Here is a 21,401-nt window from a genome sequence, read left to right on the forward strand (position 1 = left end):
TTTTTTTTTTTTTTTTTCTCTTTTAGGGATTGGCGTAGTTTCCCTTGTGTGGCCTTTCCTTTAACTATACATAACCATGGAGATGCCTCAAGGAAGAAAATAACAGTGATACTTAATTTCTTTCCGTATTATATTTGTAGCAAGGTTTTTTTTCCCCTGCTCTCCTTTATACTTCCCGTAGGAAGTGCTTCCTTCATCTATAAAGGTATATCAGTAAACTTGGAAAGGTAGGGTCTTACTTGGCACTACACCGGTGAAAAGGCAACATTCACTCATTGCCATGGCTGCTTTTAGGGGAGTGCAGCTGTGGGCACATCTGGGTAGTTTAGGTCCTCAGATTGGAGAGGGATGAAGGGCTGGAGCAACCCTTAACTGAGCAGGGACAGTTGGAGGTGTTTCAAGGCTGTTGGCTCTACAGTGATTACTTAATCCCCTGTGGCAAAAGAGGGTGATAAAGAAGAAAACTGAATGAAGCAGTTACTGGGAAACTTGGCGCTCTTTAGGAACACAGAAGATCAGTGAAAGAGATTCAGATAATGCTTCATTAATTTACTTCATACAAGCAAGGGAGGTTGAGGGAAAAGATGACTCTGCCTGTCATGCTTGAAAGTATTGAAACCCTTGATCTGGTTAATCATTTTAAGTTCATCCAAGCTGAAGAATCTAACTACCAAACTTTACAGAATTATGAGGATTCCTGCTCTAGTATAAAACTAAGATACAGGATATGAAAGAAATAAATTGTAGAAGAGTTAGTGGCTGAGCAAAGCTTTAAGAACTAATTTTGAGTTTTAGGGGTTTTTTTTTAAAAGGAGAGGCTGGATTGCAGTTGGTAAGGGGGAAAGATATTTAGGGAAGAAGACTGAAAATACTGGGAGCTGGACGGTAGCAAGATTAAGATGAACTGGGGAAAAGACTACCAAATAGAAATGAGTATGTTGCACTTCATCCATCATCTACTACTTCTCATCCACAAGCCTGAGCAATAACGGAAAGAAAGGGGAGCCACCTATGTAGAAAGAGGGTGAGTGTGAAGCTTTTTCCCTACTGCTGAGTACTTGTTCTGGGTACGTCCTCGGCCTGGTCCCTGCGTGTGGCCAACAGACATCCCAGATAAGGGAGGGTGGAGAGCAGCTACTAGGTCTTTTTTTCTGTATGGCACTTAGTTTCTCAAAGGAGAATATTATTGAGGTTGGCTTGACACTCGAGGGCTTGATAGAGATTCAGTAAATTAATGGATTAGTAAACAAGGCATAGTTTGGGTGGAGTTTCTCTATTAAATGCTCCTGTATATCTGAAGTCGTCTTTCGCCTGTGTTCCTGCATGAACCTTGCCCATACTCTGGCTTTGTATGAGTGTTTGAGTGTCAAGTTTTTAAGAAGAAAATACTTTTACTGTTTGGTTTTTTTTTTTCCTTCCTGCATGTATTTGCAGGGTAATGACTTGTACAATGCAAAGTTCTTTGTATTCCTTGAGATTGTGAATCTAGGAACAATTTTCTCCTTGTGAAAGAGTGAGGTGTTGCCAAAAACAGGATACTGCCATCTCTGCTTATGAATCCCAGTTTCAAATCCCAGATGCTTTACATAATAAAGCCTAACTGGGCTGATTACCAAGAGAACTCAGTCATTCAGAAAAATAAAAGGGAAAAATCCCTTCGCTTCATGAAGGAAGAACTGGTGCCAGGAGGAGGCTGAAATGTTAAAAATGCATTTTCTGTTTGGACCTTTCATATCAACTGTCCTGTGTCCCCTTTCTTTCCCTTTTTATTTAAGGCTGGGGATCAGTATTGCTCTTGTGCAGTGCATGTACATAGAATTTTTTTGTAGGACCTGTGAGGACCTAGATTATGAAAGCCACATTCAATGAGTCTCGTCCCGCTATGCAGGAGCACAGTTTAGGTAAGTCTTTCTGGCTACGTCTGCAGTGTCTTAGAGCAGTGATGACGACATGGATGCCTGTAGCTTCGTTGTTTACACAGTCTATAGACTTTTGTGGCATGTGATGTTGGGGCCATCCAGAAGAGAGTGTGGTTGACTTGCCTGCCTGATGTTGACCACATGATATCACTGGAAAGCAGCATGGGATGTTTGACAGAGGATTCAGCTGCATGGGCATAACTGTCCATATGCTCTGTCCATTCCCTTCTCAGCAAGTGATGTGGTAGGGCCCATGAAAAGTGGTAGAGAAACCTGTATGTGTTTTTATTTCTTGTAGCCTTACTTTGTATTCTATAAATAGTATTTATTCCACTGCAGCTACTCTCAGACTTTTAGAGAAACTAAGCTCCTTTGGGTTAAAATGGAAGCCCTCTTGTGGATTGATAATTCATTAAAAACCACAAAACTGAGAGTTCCTTTAGGTGGTCAGTTTTCTGTGGGTGGAGGGAGTTACTGGTGGAGTGAAGAAGGGGTTTCTATGGGAGTTTCAGCTATTCAACATAATCCTCTAAATGAGCTGGAAACTGAAAGGAAGCGTGGAAAGACAAAATTTGCAAATACGCAGAATTATTCAAACTAGTAAAATTCAATGCTGAATGCAGATAGTTTGAGAATATATTGGTGATGCTAAGTAAATGATCAGTAGAGAAAGGGAAATTATTTGTACAGAGTGATACATGAGAAAAAGACAGCAGTGTTCCCTAAGCTAGCTGTTACCCTCAGTAAGAGATCTTGACTGATTGTGGGTAGTTCCCTGAAAACAGCAGCAGCTCACTCAGCACTCAGTGTCGGTCCGAAAAGCAAACAGAGCATTACAGACTGCTGGGAGGGAAACGGAGAACAACAAAATCCTTATGTCACTGTGTAATCTCTGCTGTGCCTACTTCTCGAGTACCATGTCCAATTTTGTTTGCTTTGTTTGAGTAGAATTAGGGTACGCAGAGGCATGGTGAAGGCAGTCAGAGGTTTGGGGTTGCTTTTGTACAAACAGAAACTAATTAGCATAGGAAATTTTCTGTCTGGAAAAAAGGGAATTGGAGGGGACATAATATCACCTACAGTGGAAGTCTGTGTAATCATGAATGGCTTGGGGAAGTGAATAGAGAGTGTTTATTTCCTGGTTTGTTCTTTTTTTTTTTTTTTTTTTACAGAAAAATTTCAGGAAGGTACTTTAAACAAAAGCACTTTTTCATGCAGCACATCATTAAACTTTGGAATTCATTGATGCTGATGTTATGGAGATCACAGTAAAATTAGCAGAGAGATCTTTGGGTATATTGTTGCAAGTATCTTCTGCTCAGGCGAAACTCATTACATGATTATATGTTGAAGACTTACAGTTACTGCTTTGGTTCCTCACATGAGAGGATGATTGCATCTTAATTCTGGAACTTTTTCAAAATAGCTACAGTTTCTTAAAAACTAGGTAGTGCTTTTTGTCTGGAGCGGTTTGAAAATAAGAGAGGTGTGATGTTGCTGTGTTTGAACAGGCTTTGCTGGAGACTACAGCTAAAACCAGAGCAGAGCAGAGTACTGAAGGAAAAAAATAACGTTGTGGCTTTCAAACCCAACAGAAGTTTAGAAAAAAATCAATGCAAACATGCAGAAATCAAGTCAAATACTACATCCACGTAGCCCTGGAAGTTGATTGATTAAATTCTGGAATATATTTGCTCCTTGCTTATTGTATTTGCAGTTTCACGGAAAGAAATAGGAGTACAGATGACATGGCAAAAATGTCTTCACTGCATTTTAACATCTAAGACAATTGAAAGGCTGTGTGTTCCTCAATTTTCTTTGTGAAAGTATTTTTACACCGTGCTGTACTTCGGTATGAACCCCTCTGTTGCCGCAGGGTCTTGCCTGGGACTACTGAATATTTTTTACTAGAGGTGATATTTTACAGCTTGATTATTTTTTTTTCAGTAAAAACAAAATATACATATTAAAAATAATCACATTTTGCCTGAAAAATAAAAACATCTCATATTGTGTTTACAGACTCCATGCTAGAACTGGACATCAATCCTTTGCCTCTCAAATTTTAATGTAGCAGGAGATGTGTGGGGCTGAAATGGTATGTTTAGCTTCCTAATATGATCATTGTGATGACCTGCAGAGGTGTGGGGTGTCAGGTACAAACTTCAAGAGAGCAAAATTGCAGTAGCTCATCCCTGAGTTATACTGACACTTATTTTCAGGACTGTTTTGATTCCCTAGGTAGCTCATAGTAAGATACTGGGTTTTCCAAGAAAGCTCAGCTGGCTCCTCTTGTTGAGTTGATTTTAATCAGTTTAAGGTCTGTTTCTTTACTCTGACTCAAGGTTATTCATGAAATCATGGATGATCGTTTCAAACCATCAGGGATCCTAATCCCAGTTTCTGGTTAAGTATATTGAAAGTACTGTATCTCTCTTTCTTTCCATAGAGAAACTACACCTAAGCTTGTTACTGTATCACTCTAGACAAGGCTGCCTGATTTCCAGGAATGAACATGATTACATGTACCTGGTTACAAAAAAAACCCCTCACTTTTAGGTAAACTGACTTTCAGTCCAGCTAACTGAAACCTTTCGCTTTGATGCTCTCCTTGTGCCTTGCATGTCTTGAATTTGTTTGAATGTGTAGAAAGTATATATAAAGTGGTGATGGTGGTATAACTGAGGTTTAACTAGCATATTAGAGTTCTTCATTCATTTTGCACAAATTTAAATAGATATTATGTGTTTGTGATCCATAAAGTTGACTGGCTGATGTGATAAAATTCATCAGTACATCTATATCTTGCTTTCATTTGTTATTTCACTGAAAAAAAAAAAATGTCACAGGAAGATGTACCCTATGATATATGGGAGGCTTAAGCAGTTTGTTGATTTTCCAAGGAAAATGTGAAATTGCTATTGAATTGAGGCAGGACACTCAAGGAAATCTGGGATTGAACTACCACCTTCTGTTGCAGTAGGTGCTTATGAATCAGTAAGTCTCCTGCACTACTTGTTGCGCCAGGAAATAGTGTAATCTTACAAGTGCTGTTCTGCATGCACTAAAATGTCTTGGGTCTTTAACTTGTTGCAGTCAATAAGTCCGATTGACTTCCTGACATCTGGAATTCTGTCTGGGCTGTCTTCAGACATGGCGCTCTGTCTCCAGCCTTTGTTTCAAAAAGAGCCTCAGCTATCCATACACACCTGCGGATTTGCATGCCTTTTCCATTTCCTTTGCTCTTGGTTCACCACCTGAATGGCCAGAGCCTGACCTGGTAATCGTGGTCTTGCTGTAGGACACTTGTTCCCTTGCAAAAATGCAATCTTAAATGGCAGTCAGATAAACAAAATACCTTTTGCAGATAAAGTTCCTATAGATGCTGCATTTCTGTAGTAATCTGTGGTTCTGTGTTACGCAAAAGCTTGACTGAAGACTATTTTTTCATTTATAGAACTTAAATTTTCATTTAATATAGAAATGAAAATGCGTATGACTAGTAATACATAACACATGGAGCTGCTGTAGGCCTGTCATACTTGCTGGAAACAATGTGGGACATTTTATAAATTAATATTTAAATATAATCTCAATTAATTTTATTGGCAGAGGAAGCCCACATAGATTGATGGGTCCTCTTTAAAAATCTTTTTCAGTTCATGCCCTCTCTAATGTTATTTTGAGAGTTATGAACAAGTCGTCATAGGTATCCACATATTTTCCTAGGAAGGACTACTGCTTTTTGCCTGCTGTATGTAACCTGTAGAAAAAAAATCTTTATCCCAAATAACAAAGTGCAGTCATTTTAAGTGTACAGGAAAACATCCCCTTTTCTCTTATCCATAGATAACCATTCATTTATTTTAATGGCTAAAATATAAGAAGAATATAAGAAGATATAGCTAAAACCCATAGGAAGTTTAGAAGACTGGGGAGAATTCAGCTGACCGTCAGCAAAAACATGCTGATAATGAGATTTAGTAGCCATTGAGTTAATCTTGAAGAAGGAAAGTGTTAAAAGCCTCATGATTTGAAACTTGTAAAACAGCCTGTATAAAAGCACTGAATATCAATTACGAGGAGCAGTTACACAGAGAGGCATTGTACAGCTTTCAGTCTTGTAGGATTTCCTATATCCCTAAAAGTTTTTCAGTGATGGTGTGCCCTTCATAGGAAATAGAAGTTTACTGGCTACTAGGCTTGCTTTTCCTAGTTACCTTCTACAGCAGTTCTCTTGTATATTCTTCATACGCCTTGTGGGGTCCACGGATCCTGACTCTTAAAAACCCCTTGCCTAAGGTGGTAATACAGATTTCGTGGATATCTGGATTCTATGAGTTACAGGGACTGCTGTGGCACAATATTTAACCAGTCAAGCTCCTCCACATAGTCCGGAGGACGTCTGTGGTTATTTTGGCGTTTAAAGGAAGTTTGAAGTCTTCAGCCTTCAAACCAAACGTGAAGGCATCGTGTGGGCTGGTGAGAGCAGAATAAACAGCCTTGGCGTTGTCAGCGGGAAGGCATTTTCCTCCACAGCTACTCACCCTGCAGCAAACTGGCAAGAAGGTAGAAAGGAGCCTAGCGCTCACGTAAGCATGAGGACGGGGCTTTCTGCGAGCGAGCTCCGGCTGCTCGCCGTTCCCTCGCCGCGCTGTTGACTCAGCGCAGCCCTTCCCAGCGCTCGCTGCAGGCTGGGAGAGACTGGCGGTACGCTGGCTAATCAACGCTTCGCGTTAATTCTGGCATGTGAGGACTCCACTGCGGGCAAACCCATACGCAGAGGAGGGGAGAGAAGTTTTATAAGTGGTCCTGCTGTCATTAACATTCACGATTCTGGCTTCAAGCAGTGCCCGCCTCACCCGGGCGCTGCCAGGAGGGAACGTGCACTCCTGCCTCCCTTTGTGCCGAGGGGGATCCATCCCTGTGGAGTCATTGAAATGCAGGGCTGCGAAGCACTGCCGTAGTGGTCTGGTTTGGGGTTTTTTTCCAAACATCACCACCCCACCCCCCCTCCCTTCGTTCTTGGAGCAGGGGAAGCATGTTTCTTGTGGACTCTTTTTGTTTTGTCAGAGAATGAGATGCTGGCTGAAAATTGAAGAAATGGCCCTAGAAGAATTGATGCAAAGATTAAATGCGGTTTCCCAGTGCGCTGGTAGGAGGAGCTGCTGGTCTTAAATAATGTGTTGTGTGGATGCTGTTAGTGATTTTGTAGGATTTACAGAAAATCCTGGTAATCTGACTAGCATTCTTTATGCATGTTTGCAATAATAGGAAAGAAAACGTTATGAGCTTTTGTCACCAGGTTAAACTTTTGTTTATATTAACAATAATTGACATTTTTACTGCTGAAATATTCATGAAGCAAGCTTTAGAAGGTCCTGAATAGTTGCGGGTAGCTGCTAGCCCGGTCAAATGCTCTAAATGGGTTTTGATTCCTTTTTTATCTCTGACTCAGCTGTAGCTAAGAAATGGGGGGGATTACAGCTTTGTCTAGTGGAACAGGTTTAATATGAAGTGGTGAATAGCTCAGCTAACTGCAAGGCACTGCAAGCCAGTATTTTGGGTGGGTCTAAATTGCACTTTTCATGAGAATGAAGAGTTGAATGCATTAGTTGTAGTACATGTAGTTTTACATCTGTATGAATTAAAATTGCAGCAGATCTGCTACAATGGTTTTAGTATTGTAGAAAGATTCTTACGATTTCTGAGAGATGTTCTTATTTTGTTGAAAATGTAAATGCTTATGTGTTCAAAACTAGAACTAAAAGCAATTTACAGTAAAATGATCTGTAATTAGATCTAGGAGTGTTTTCCTGGCTATTTTCTGACAGAGATGTAAACATATTTCAGAATAAAAAGTTACCTAGAAAGAGGACGTGTGGTTTTTGCATCCTTTGAAACTGTTTCTTTTGCCCTTTATTCTTAGTCTGTTGACAGATGTCAGAAGTCTTGCATCTTCTTGTCATCTGAGGCAAATCGGTGGTTTGCTGATACAGAATATTTAAGGTATTATTCATAAAAACTTAGAATTTTTCTTCCCAGTTCCTTGGTCCTCTGTTTCCTAAGGGTGACTTTTTCAGCTTTTTCAATTTCCATGTGTTACAAAAAGATAATTAGCAAGATGGCTGATGCCGTAGTCTGATGAACAGATTGATTAAATGACAAATGTGGAATGGATGGATTAGCTGCATCAGTTTTCCTGGATAGGGGAAGCAGGTATTTTACCCTCTTGGTAACATTTTCTTTGGGGGAAAAGCAAGACTTAATGTGATGAGAACAAACGTTAAATTACAAGTAAAGGTCACCATACATACTATTTTCTCCTTCCTTGTTTTTCCTATGCACTTTTCTCCTGATTATTTTCCTATTTTCCAAACATCTTTATTGAATGTTTGGATACTTGTTTCATTGCCTGTTTTATTTTTCTGAATGTTTAAGAAGAAATCTAACCTGATATTTGCTAGAACATACTGTCTTTTGCATTTACCGTATTTAATAAATCGTACATTACTTTTTCCACTCCCTTAAAACTGTTAATGTCGTTTTTCTGAGGCAAGATAAATTTTAGTAACGTATGGTAGAATTAGTTTGGAATATGGGAGCCTTTTCCTCCTGAATTGAATTAGAAGGAGCCTCTGGACCGGCAGCAGGCTGGCTGGTTTGCCTGCAACACCGCCTGTCTCTCAGCTGTGCAGCTGTAGGTACACTGTGACCTTCATGTAAACCACCAGCGGCTCTGAGTGCTGTTTGCACACTTGCCGGCAGGCTCTGACTGTGTGCTGATATTTAGCTCTTAAACTTGCGTATTTTTCAAAAAAAGCAACTGTTACTTTACTGCCAATTTCATGTTCATGTGGTTTAGCTGGTCCCTCCCCTCCCCCTTTTTTTTCCTCTTTCTTCCTCTGTAATCTCTGTGCAGGTATTCCTAAACCAAGGGCTCCTCTTTTCTACAAGCCAGTAGTTTTATTTATAGATGACTGTTTCAGTTTTAATTTTTTTTCTTCCCCCCCCCCCTTATTACTTTCAAGTTGCTTACACCATTTCTCTGTTGCTGTCTCCCATTCTTGGGCTATACTCTGTCCTTGGGTCAAATTATCTACTGTCTGAATTCACAGCCGTCTTTCTGTTGACTCAGAAACCTTTTGTAAGCATAGATTTCCCTAACAGCTCCGGATCATGTGCAGGATTTTTCCAAGCCCATTTTTCAGTAAGTCTCTGCTCAGGAATAATTGAAATGCAAAGGTTCCTCAGGCTGCTCCATAGTGTAGCTATCCTCCTTCAGGTATCAAGGTATTTTCTCCTTTATAGCACCCGAAGAAAAAAACTATTCCTTTGCCTCATTTTCTGAACGGTACCGCAGGCAGGCTGAGATTCATCCCAGGTAGTTCAAAGCATCTAAGTCGGAAGAGGAATTCCCCTAAAATCCATGTGCACCAAAAGGAGAGAAGGGGGCACATTCAGAAAAGAAGTCCTTCAGCCTTCTGAAGTGCACTCATCTTTCCCTTGACTGGAGCCAGGGGTGTGGCAGGAAGCCTGGAGTAGTTCAGCTCCTAACCTAGCATCTCCCCAGTGCCTAAAGTCAGGTATGGTAAATCAGGGTACGTCCGTCATCTTTTGCTGTTTTACCACAACAGCCTTTCCACCTCTGGCTGCTGTCCCGCTAGCAAGTCCCTTGTGTCAGTCTGGCACTGACACATCCTTTCTGGGCTACTTGTCCCTCACCACTGCACCAGTACTTTCCTCAGTGGTCCTTCTGCCCCCTTTACTCTGACTAAATTCTGATTTGCTCACACTCCTAGCCCCAATGGTACATTACTGACCTTTCACTCCTTACTCCCTCATGAATGTGTGATCCTCTCACAGCATCCCTTGAGTGCCTTCCTCTGCTACATTTTACAAATCTGAACAGCTTTATCTGGAAAAGCTTTGATTATTTCTCATCTTGCTCACCTTCACTTTATCCTCTAATGCTTCACAGGTACGTTATCTTCTGCTTCTGGACATATTTAGCTATTAAGATCATAAAGATCATTCTCTTAAGTTTAATTTTATCATTGTCTTCATATTCCTTGTCTGACTCCTGCTCCATGATTCAAAATAACCTTGTACCCTGCCCTCTTCTAACAACTAAAAAAGTTGCTCCCGTGCCATCTTAATTCGTTTTTTCTCGCATATGCTCCTTAGTCCTCCCAGTCACCTCCCTTCTATCAAATGGCCTCCTAGACTTAGGTGACCAGACTATTGCTTTCCCTGTTTTCATATAAATCTTTAAAACAAGGCAGAAGTGATACAAAGAAACTCTCTACTTCTGCCTAAGGTTGGTTTTTTTTATTTCCATTAGAATTGTGGGTTTTTTTCAGGAAAAATGTGAAATGGTTATTCATACTAAAAAAATTAATAATCCTGGGTTTGTCTGTTTTTTTTGTTTGTTTGGTTTTTTGGGGTTTTTTGATGGATAATTGCATTATTTCTGTTTGTTTGGCCATAGTTTTTACTTTTCTTCCTCTCTTTCAGTTCTATTGCTGTGTTAAATTAGACCCTCTTCCACTAATTGCTGTTTATGGGCAGAACTTCCCCTCCCCATGGAACAATAGCTCAAAGTTTAAAGCCCTGGGTTATAAATAATTCTGGTCTGAGACCTCATATGTCCATATTACTGTCTGCTGTGGGTTTTCTGCTTAGGACTCCCATTTGTTCTGGCAGATACAGAAACAGTGTTAAGGCACCAGCTCTTTCTGTGAGTCACTACTCAGTTTCTACTCAGGTTTACATTGGCACTGAGCTTGGAAGCCTTGCAGTGATGGTGTTGTCCAGTTCATGCAAACAGACAGTACAAAATCTGACAAAATCTAACATGCCCAGCCTTAAGCATGTGGTAGCCCCACTAATGGTTTCTTTCTACCTTGGAAAGGTGCCACTATTACAGCTACCATCTGTTTCCTCTCCTCAAACAAAATTTTAGCACTCTGCAAAAAGAAGAAAAATATGCAAATCAAAGAAGATAAACATGTTCCGTATTAAATAACTCTGCACGTATTTTAAATACAGGTACATCCCTTAGTCATTGCAGCTTCAGTCAGTTTTCAGTAGCTTCAGTTTTTCTGTCATATTCACAGTTTGGGCCAAAAGTTTACTACACTTCATTTCCCTGGTTTTGTTTTCTTGACAGGCCATTTTTGAAGTTTTGAAGGCTGACTTACCTGTCTTGACAAATTAGGAACAGATGTAGGAGGAATGGACTCGGATACTACCTCCAAGTGACCAGCATCACTGGAAAGAGTTGGCTTACAGCAAGGAGCAGTGGGGACACCCTCAGGCGTGCTGAAGGGACATTATGAAGTTGTAGGCAGCCGGAAGGACCTGTTTTGTGTGTCCTCCCCATTCCTACTCTTATGAGCTTGCCTACCCTTTCTTACCCTTGTAGCATCTGTCCTCAGTTCACTTGATTTTGCAGTTTAGAAGCCCCAGAAAAATCTTTCTGCATGTGGCAGAGCAGTCTCTGTGTGTGTGTGTTAATTTGGCAGGCAGGCAGGTCTGAGTGTGAAGGGCATTAAATTACTACTTGGCAACTTTGTCAGCTTTCTATGTAACTGGCAGATTTGAAGAGATACAGTTGAGAGCTCTGAAATCTGCAGGTTGTAAGCACATCCTCTGTTCCCTGGGTGTCATTTAATGGTAGCAGGGGGTGCCTCTGCCTGGTATTAGCTTGCTGGCCCTCCACTTCAGTTTTCCTGCCCCAGTGTTGAGCTTAACCATGAAATATGCCTCTGATTTCCCAGGCAGAGAGTGTACAGCAGGCATGCTCTTCTTGTCACGAGGCTTAAAATTTTAAGAATAAGGGGGGGTGCTACAGTTAAACAGGTATAATTAAGCAGTTAGAAGTGGATTGCCCATTTTTTCTATAAGCATGCACTGTTACAGCTCTGCATGCACCTACATGGCCTCTGTTTCTTAGTATATTCTGGCCTAAATCAAAATATTTTACTACTGAAACAGCTGGTTCTAGTGAAACTGGTGGGAGTAAGGTTCAGAGTTGGTAGCAGTCTTGTCCTTATTAGAGAGCTGCCTTTCAGTAATCTGAGAAAACATATTTTAATCAACATTAAGGTTGATTAAATTTTAATTTTAGCCAAGCTATTGTTGCTTTAAAATGGCATTCCAAAACATTTCAGCTTAATAGGGTTTCTTTCTTTACATACAATGAAAAAAGAAAAAGAAAAAAATGCTCACTTGACTTTATATCCATGTGCACTTCTTTTTGCAACTGTTAGTGACCTCTCTTACCATATCACCTACCCCAGTCTTTCACTGACTTTAATGGCAGTTACCGAACTACAGTAGGAAAGTTGCAATTTGTGCAGATGTCTTTCAACAGATGAACAAGACATCAGGGAAAAATAGTCATTAAACAGTAAACAATGGCACATTCAGAGTGGCTTTTCAGAGGATCGGAGGATGCATAACTGTCAGTCTCCCATTCAGTCTATGGACTTTGGGTATATACACTTAAAGCTGCCGAGTCAGGAGAGCCCAGCTTGGATTTATGTACTTAGTGATATCAAAAAAGAAAATATAAAAAAAAGCTGTTACTTTGATGCATTTTTGTTATAGTGACTAAGAATACTTTCTTGGCAAGACTGACTGACACAGCTGCCTGACACACTTACAACTGCAGAGAGCCAAACTGCAAGATTACCTTGTGCATATCAAATAACGGGGAACTTCTGCAGAAAGGATCATCATGGTGCAGGGACAGGGGTGTGATATGTAACACAGACTGCATTGTCCTCAAGGTGTTTGCTCTAAGTTGACATGCTCCATGGGAGCAGGAGACATTTGGGTCATTCACCTTTTCTTTCAGTGAAGCAGATCAAGCGAGCTACTTGTTTCTGAGTCAGCCCAACAACTTCTTAAGGTTTTTAGATTCTGAAACAGTGCACTTCAGCTGGAAGTTTGAGCCTGCTGTTTCACAATATCTGGCAAAGCCACTAATTTTGTTTTATTGTTTTGTCTTGTCCTATTAACTATCAGCCAGATATGCTTTTATTTCAGACAGAAAGAGTATGATCTTGGATGGTTTTATATGGATTAATCACTTGTAGGTCTCAGGATAAGCCTTTGATATTATATTAGCTGTTTTAACCTAACTTTAAATTCTCCAGTTATCCTCATAGCTGCATAGCTTGATCATGAGCCACCTGGCTCGCCACATGTAGGGAATGCAGGCATTGTGGTTGAGGCAAACTCTCTGGTAGTCCACCCTTTAACATTGCCTTTAACAGCACTGTGGGGGCAGCCCACTCAAGCCTGTGGAACAGCCAGCATAAGCACACAGTTCTGGGTGTAGGTAGAGACAGGATCATCATCTTGGAGGCTGACTTACTGCACAGTCTGGGCAGTTTTAGACAATAGATCCTCTTACTTAGAGCAATGTTGGGTATTAGTGATATACTCAGTCTGCTGGTCTTTTTGTGGCTTTTGAGCTTTTGTATTAATGCTTTGAATTTCTTGATGACTGATGGGAAGCGCTATTTGAGTTGTGGTGTACCAGGGATGTAGAGCTGGCCACTGGGCATGCCTCGTGGTTCTCAGGAGCAGCAGGGAGTCAGGCATGATGAATCCCATGCTATGATGGAGAGGTGTTAAACTTGGTCACACAAAAGGTGGAGCTGGTTGTGATTTTCAGCATGAGAATAAGCTGAAATGGAGGAGCCTTGTGATACCCATCTCCAAACATTTCTTCATGTGAAGGCTCATGGTGTTTGAGGTTAGGAGGAGCTGCTGTAATGGGGCCTTAGACAGTTAAATCTCTTTGAGTACCTAGGGGAAGGCAGCTTCCTAGCAGAATGTGATGCTTAATTGTGGCAAGCTGATAAAGCACAGTGCAGCGTGGTACTGCCTGGTTTTGAGGACATAGGTGTGTAATGCTACTTGGCAGCAGTCTGCCTGCTTACAATTGATAATCTGGGCAAACAGGTATTTGGCAAGTTGAGAACCACACTACTGTGTGTTAGGAAGGCTCTTGTTTTCCACCTGTGTTGTGACTTCAGGGATGTAAGCACTGTCCCCTTCATGTGCTTGAGGCATTTGCTAAGTGCTGGTCTTACTAAAAGTCTTTCTGTCTTCAGCACTTCATGTAGCAGGCAGAAAATTTGCACCAAGAAGGGACTGTCCTAGTTCTTTTACAGTTTCAATTCTTGCTGAGCCAGAAATGTATCTTCCTTTCAACTGCCTATAGCCCGAAGAATTTAAAGGGAGAGTAGCTTTGCATATGAAACAACAGGATAATTGATATAACCAGAAAATAATGAGAATACACATAGCTGATTTTAAGAATGACTCTTCAGGCTATGACCTTTGCTATTAAAAATATCAAATGATAAATTATAGCCTTTCTGTAAACAGCCCTGTGTCTGGCTTCTGGGCTGGACAAAGTGCTTTACTTTGGTCAGTATTCTGTCCTGGGCTGCTGGTTGTTGTTCCATGTTACCCTGTGTTACTCAGCTGGTCAGTCCAGCTTGCCTCATGTCACATGCCTGTGTTTTAACAGTGGCTTTGCAAACCCAGATTTACATCAGCTTTTGGCTCATATAATACATTAAACAAATCAGTGTGTTGCATGACTCACTGGCTTCCTCTTTCCGTGTTTACCTTGCATGTGTTACTACAGGCACGACACCTCCCAAAGCAACTGCCATGGAAAGGCCCTGCCAAACTTTAATTTTCCCTGCAGCTCTGTATCCTGCTGCCACTGAGTATCTGTAATTGAATTGATTATTCCCTATTTCGATTATCTCAGCATTTTAAATTTTCAGTTTTACTGCAGTAAAGAAAGATAGAGACTCATTTGGTGAATTCATGTGGTGAGATGAAAAATAAAAGCGAGTTTTTCCAATTCCCTGCCTGCCTTTGAGAAGTGCCTGAACTCTCAGCAGGCACCTGCTGTGCAGCAGGGCAAAACTTACCCGTCTTGTCCCCTCTTGCTGCCGTATACTGTGCACTCTTCTCTCCAAATAGCAGGTAATTCTTCTTCTGGGTTTTGTTTTCAGCTTCCAGTTGAGTCTGTAACTTGGTTGTTAATACCCAACAGATTTAACAAAGACAGCTTGAGAATTTCTTTATTTAGCATTTCACTTTTTGACACACTTTACTCAGATGTTCCACATATTTGTAACGGCAAACTACATTTATATAAAATGGTCTATTCTTGTAAAAATACTTTAGAACAAAATAAAAGCTTCCACGCAAACATTCAGTGAAACATAGAGAAAAAAACCCACATTTGTGTTTGAGGGAGGGATTTTCCCAGCTTACTCGGAGGACTTGTGACAGTGGAAAAAGAGAAGGAGAAGGTTGGGGTAAGGAAGCAAAACAGGTGTGTTTGGTTTTGCAGCCTGGATGAGAATAGAAAGCTGGCAGAAACAAAGTGATATAAAAATATTTTATAGATGTTTTGCTCATAGAAAGTCATTTTATTGGACATGAAGCTGGGGCCCTATAATACGGTATCTGAAACACAATAGCTTTATGTGTAATAGTTATGATAGAATATGACCTACATACACAGAATCACAAGAGTGATGAAAATTCATCGTCATTATTTAATTCATGCTTGAGTAGGTGCCAGGCTCCAATTATGAGACAGCTCCGGTCTGCTCAGGACCCAGGCATGGTCACAGCTGGTTTTGTTGAGATCAGCCACAGTCAAAAATTTCCTTTCTGGGTTCTGTGCAAAGGGTGCTGAGGCTGCAAGTGACCAGTGGGATGTGCTTTGGAGTTTTGATACTGATGATTTAAAGGTAAAGAGAGGCAGAGAGCATCTGAGCACATTGGAGAGAGCAAGAGGAAGCCCCTGAAGTTGTTGATGGTGTTCAAAATGGTATCAGCAGCTTACAGAAAAAAATGGTCATTTCCACATCAGGCAAATCACTTGTGAAGTAATTAATGAAGCAAGGGTAAGAAAAAAATATAAAACATCACATAGCATTCTTAGCTTTATAATTGTATAATTTCTTGATTTTCTTCTGCTGTGTCTCTTTGGTATTTCTTACCCACAGCTCATGCTTTACTTGCCTGTCAAGGACTTTTCAACCAGCTTGTGACTTCAATGCCATTATTGTTTCACAGTTGGCTCCTTGGGATACCTGAATTGCTTTGAGAGCGCACATCCTGGAGCGGGAGAGGGATATTAATAGAAACAGCTTCTCTCTGTTGTTTTATGAAGACAGAAAATTAATTATTTCAGTGTGGCAGGTGGAGATGTTTTTCAAAGCAGTTGTTCAAATTTTTGAAGACCTAACAGGGAATTAAAAAGGTCTGGTAAAAGCTGGATGGCACAGAGGGCTGCCATACATTTCATATCAGGAGAGTGAAGGTATGCATTAAATAGTATGGTTTTAATTTTGCACAGTGTGCTTAGCAGTCATCTAAGTTAAAGTAGTATTAACAGTTCCCATCCAGCCTTCAGAAAATCCTTTCTGCATCCTACCACCTGCCTTTTGAAACATTGAAACAGAACAATTTACTCTGGGCTTTATTTGACATTATTTCTAAACACCCTCTCACCCCCCTGATGGTTCTTTTAGGGTAATGGTCTAGGACTGAATTCAGTAAAGGCTTTGCCTGATGTTTGTATGATGCTGCAGGGAACCCTTATTGGAGCTAGTGAGAACAGGCTGGATTTAAATTTTTATCCCCTAAGGCGGGTGAGAGTTTAGAGAGATCCAAGAATGATTTGAAGGGAAATACAGGTATTTGAGACAGTGCTGATGTGCAGCTGCCAAGACAGGAAGAGATCTGGGTGTTACCATTTGGCACTTGTATTGCAGAGAAGCCCCTCCTGTTTCCCCCATGTTCCCTCAGGAGTTCCTCTCCCATCCTTTCCCATCAAGTAGCTCCTGACCTTTTTCACGTGGGCATTGCCTGAGATATGGCGTCCCTGTTGGCTCTCTGATGTGTGTCCTGCCTGACAAGGAAAGCAGAAGCAGGTGGTGGTACAAGAGAGAGGAGCCTTCCTGCTCACTCAGTATCACCACCGCCCTGGACCAGCAGCCGTGCTGGTTTGACAACCAGTCTGAGTTTGTGTGACACCTGAGACAGGTGGTGCATGGCTGGTATAGTGAGTTGGCCCTCTGATATTGAACAGGAGCAAATGCAGCATATAGTATTCAGGTTTAAAGGTGCACATGGAAGGAAAGGAATCAAGACAACTTGTACACCCACACTCCACTCTTTCCTAACCCTTCTCTCTGCTTCCTGTTCCTGGCAGCAGATCAGCTGTGGGGTAGTCATGTGGGGGCTATTTTTGTTCATTAGCCTCTCTGGGGCCTCACCAGCCTTGATGTGCAGAAGCTTGGGCCACACTGGGTGCTCTGTCAGGGCTTTACAGAGCCTGGCACCCCGCAGATCCTGCCCTACCACCTGACTGGGGCCGTCTGGGCCCTTTGTCCCATGGAGTTCAGAGTGCTCCATAGGCAGCTGCACTGGCTGCAGTTTACTGGAGTTGTGAAGTACTCCGGAAAAAGTTATTAAAAGTATCAGATTTAATTTTATAGCATCATTAATAATGGAGATCTTTGAAAATTACCATTGCATTCAGAAAATACGGGGGGGGGGGAAGCTTAGTTAGAAAGACATTTTTTGAGGGTCAAAGCCTGATTTTTAAATTGTGTTGCTAATAATACATTAGGCAATGAATTAGTAAGTTGTTAAACTATTAATAAATGAAGCTGTGTTTGTTTTAAAGGCTGGTCTGCTGCTCTGCTCTATTTTTGTTATTGGGTATGGCACTGCACAGCCTGCCAAGACCTTTGCAGATGAGCTATACTGCACTTGACAGCTCCCTGCCTCAAGTAACTTGTTATCTGTATTCGACACAAGAAAAAAGGAAGTGTCAGACAAGCATGGTGGAATTGATGAGGGAGGAACATTCTTGGCAAGAAATAAGGTCAGGTGCATCACTGCAAGTACCAGCAGTGGGCTTCAAGCAGTTTTTCTAGCTGTGCCTGCTCTTATATGGGAGAATGAGGGGTGTGTGCCCTGTATCTCTTGGCAGCTCTGGTCCTCTGCTTGCAGGAGGTGGCAGCCCTGATGTGGTTCCTGCCCAGCTTAGTCACCTGGGTTTCCTTTCCTAGGGATGGGGGGGGGATGGGAGGGAGCAGGGTGGGGGAGAGCTTGTCACTTGTGAGTCTCCTCCCCTGATAGTCAGGGCACGGCTCGGGTGGGAGCCGGGAGAAACAGCAATCACCCTCACTTTGTCTCATCCGGAGGCAGCCTGTGTGGTGTCTGTTTGATGATGGCTGTAGGTAAACATGGATATCCGGGGCTGTTACCTGCTCTTGTTCTTCACTTCAGTTGCTTCTGTCAGTAAGCAACTGAAGTTATGTTATGAACAATAAGACATGAAATAGCATTTTTGCCCCGATGTTTTAGTTTGCATCTTTGTAACTTTTTTTTTTTTTTTTTAGAAATTGATTTGAAATAGGATAAAATACCACATTTCACAATGATTATTGCAGAATTGTCGTTTTTTATGGTGTAGAGTCAACACTTGGTTAGCTTGTTAGGCTCTGACAGATGTTAGATGGTTAGTCAACAAAACTGCAGTTTCCCCAAACAAACGTTTCTAATGCCAAGCAGTAGTTTGACTGCTAGGAATAAACCACTTTTTTGACACCTAATAAATTAGGCCCATTTAAAAAACAAAACCAAAATCCAACAACAACCATTTTAAAGGTTTTAATTTTTGAAACGTTTTGAAAACAGTTGGTCCCAAACCATTTTGCAAGTACATCTTTTGCCCTAGGTTGTATTTTTTTTTTCTAATAAGGAAAACATTCTAATCCACATAGAGTAACATAAATAAAACCAAATCTTAAAAACACCTTCCCCCCACCTCTCTACTCTTCCCAGGTCCAATTTGTCCACCTCCTCCCCTCCAGCAGCGTGGGGGGACAGGGAATGAGGGGCACAGTCAGCTCATCTCCTGTTGTCTCTGCCCCTCCTTCCTCTTCAGAGGAAGGACTCCTCACACTCTTCCTCCGGGGTGGGGTCCCTCCCATGGGAGAAGTCCTCCACTAAATGCTCCACCATGAATTCTTCCCACATGCTACGGTTCTTCACAAACTGCTCTAGTGTGGGTCCTTTCCACAGGGTGCAGTCCCTCAGGAACAAGTTGCTCCAGCACAGATCCCCCATAGGGTCACCAGTCCTGCTAGCAAACTCTCTACGGGTCCACAGGTGCTGCCAGGAGCCTGGTCCAGGATGGGCTTCCCACAGGGTCACAGCCTCCTTTGGGCACATCCACCTACTCTGGTGTGGGGTCCTCCCCAGGCTGCAGGTGTGTCTCTGCTGCACCATTAACCTCCATGGGCTGCAGGGACACAGCTGCTTCACCAGGGGCTGCACCACGGGCTGCAGGGGAACCTCTGCTCCAGCCCCTGGAGCACCTCCTCCCCCTCTTTCTTCACTGATCTTGGAGTCTGCAGAGATGTTGCTCTCACATAGTCTCACTCCTCTGGCTGAAAATGTCTGGGGTTTTTTCTCCCCCTTCTTAAAAATGTTATCCCAGAGGCACTACCACCAAAGCTAGTGGGGCTTGGCCTTGGCCAGTGGTGTCATGGAGCTGGCTGGCATTGGCTCTATCAGACATGGGGGAAGTTTCTAGCAGCTTCTCACAGAAACCATCCCTGTAGCCTCCCAGATACCAAAACCTTGCCATGAAAACCCAATGCAAACAGAAAACTATGGGTTTGTGTGGAGAAGAGAGAAACGTGTGCTTACTGTCATATCTGTAGGCTACCCTGCCTCACCCTGCGGTCAGCTGAGCTGATACCAGGACAGCAACGGGAACACGTGGCTGTGGCACAGGAGGAACAAGGATGGGGTAGGACAGTTCCTTCACTAGTGCTTTGCAGTTAAACCAGAGGAGAAACAGTGAAACTCCTGGTCTTTGTGACGATCTCCCATACTTTGTGTTTCCTGGGTTACTGAGTCAAGTACAGTCATCTCTTTAGAAGTTTACTTGTCTTGATTAACCTCAAATATGAAATGGGTGTTTTGTGATAGAACATTACAGCTGCTGGTTCATTGGTTGGCAAAGCAGGGAGATTCTTCTTGATCTATTTGTTACAGTACTGTGGGTACTTGATTTCTTCAGAGATCTGCATGGGTCTGCTGCCCTTTAAATTCAGTTTCTGGACTGAGACTTTTGACTTCTTGATGCATGCCTCTGTCAGGGTTCAAGTTAATTAATTTTGAGCTCACCAGTTATCTTGGGGTTCATTTCATTGGGTGTAGTATCAGGCTCTTAGTCTTTCATCTTGCATGAATTAGAAATATTTCTGTTCATTCTCTCCCCTGCCTGTAACTGAAGACTACTGCACTTTAAGATGTGATATCTGTACACAGTTTGTTTTTACACAAAAATTAATTTCACTGCTGTAAAAGGTAGCAATAGTTACCTTTTATGTGACACACTTATCCGAACTCCTCTGCAAAATTCATGCCTCTTAGTGATATCTCATCCACTATTTTCCAGCAGACCTCAAAGATGAAAACTATAGTTAGAAATTACAGGAAAATTCAGATTTGTAGTATTTATAAACTAATACTGGACTTTCTTCAAGTAACGCATTTTTAACTCAACGAGTGAGTAAATAGGATGCAGGTGTAACCAGTGATTGACTTAGACTGTGTTTCCCTTTACATCTTAACCTTGCACTATGTCTAAAGAAACAAACCTGCAGTGTGTGGAAGACACAAGGCTGAAAGATGAGTGTACAGATTGTGTCTAAAAGTGTTACTTTTAGTCTGACATTTTTTTGTTACTTTAGTGAGCCAGTAAGTTTCTCTTCTCTAATTCAGTGAATTTTATCAATTGCAGTTTACAGTTTTGCCTTAGCTGACTCCAAAATTAAATGGGAAAAAAGAATCTGAAATGGATTATTGCTTAAACTAGAGACAAAGCATACAGTAGTAAGAGCTTTTAAGTAGCTGTAAGTGATCAAGTGCATGATAAGAAGACCCAGAAGTATTTTTCTTTTGCTGAGACACCTTTTTTTTGGTTTTTGTGTTTGTTTGTTTTTTTTTTTTCCAAGCCATCTGTTGAGAGCTACAAATATTAAGGTTTGCCATTTATGCTGTTCCGACAAAGAAAAGACCAGTTACATGGCAGCTATGTGCTCTTTTGCTAGCCTTAATATGAAACATATTTGTTAGATGTCTCTTTTTTTCTAGTTAGAAGTCTATACTCATATTAAACCTTGCAGTGCTAGATTATTTATCTTAAATGTTATCTGAGAATTTTTGTCATTTTGGTAATTTACTGTTTATTAACTTTTATTATTTGTTTATAATATTTGCAAAGTTAATGTGAGACATTTTTATACTTCCTACTTCGGGGATGCTATCAGTTCCTGTTGTGTTGCGGTTTGATGAGAATATATTTAAGCTCTCAGGTTTCTTCTTTCAGTTGGATCA

At 41.4% G+C, this 21,401-nt stretch overlaps 1 protein-coding gene across 9 annotated transcripts in view; it reads left to right on the forward strand.

Annotated features, from left to right (window-relative positions):
* MCF2L (MCF.2 cell line derived transforming sequence like) overlaps positions 1–21,401 on the forward strand; it is a 160,518-nt gene that overhangs the window by 24,206 nt on the left and 114,911 nt on the right. For 5 of the 9 annotated variants that reach the window (XM_026868503.1, XM_026868518.1, XM_026868555.1 and 2 more), the window contains exon 2: positions 6,993–7,074. The exons of 3 other annotated variants lie outside the window; for them this stretch is intronic. In XM_026868503.1, coding sequence (XP_026724304.1) covers positions 6,993–7,074 — 82 coding nt within the window. Of the gene's footprint in view, positions 1–6,645; positions 7,153–21,401 lie in introns of those variants that run through there. One more of the 9 variants, XM_026868546.1, reaches the window with a different exon arrangement.

The sequence above is a fragment of the Athene cunicularia genome, assembly GCF_003259725.1.
Source record: "Athene cunicularia isolate RWA chromosome 1 unlocalized genomic scaffold, athCun1 chr1_part1, whole genome shotgun sequence".
NCBI lineage: Eukaryota > Metazoa > Chordata > Aves > Strigiformes > Strigidae > Athene > Athene cunicularia.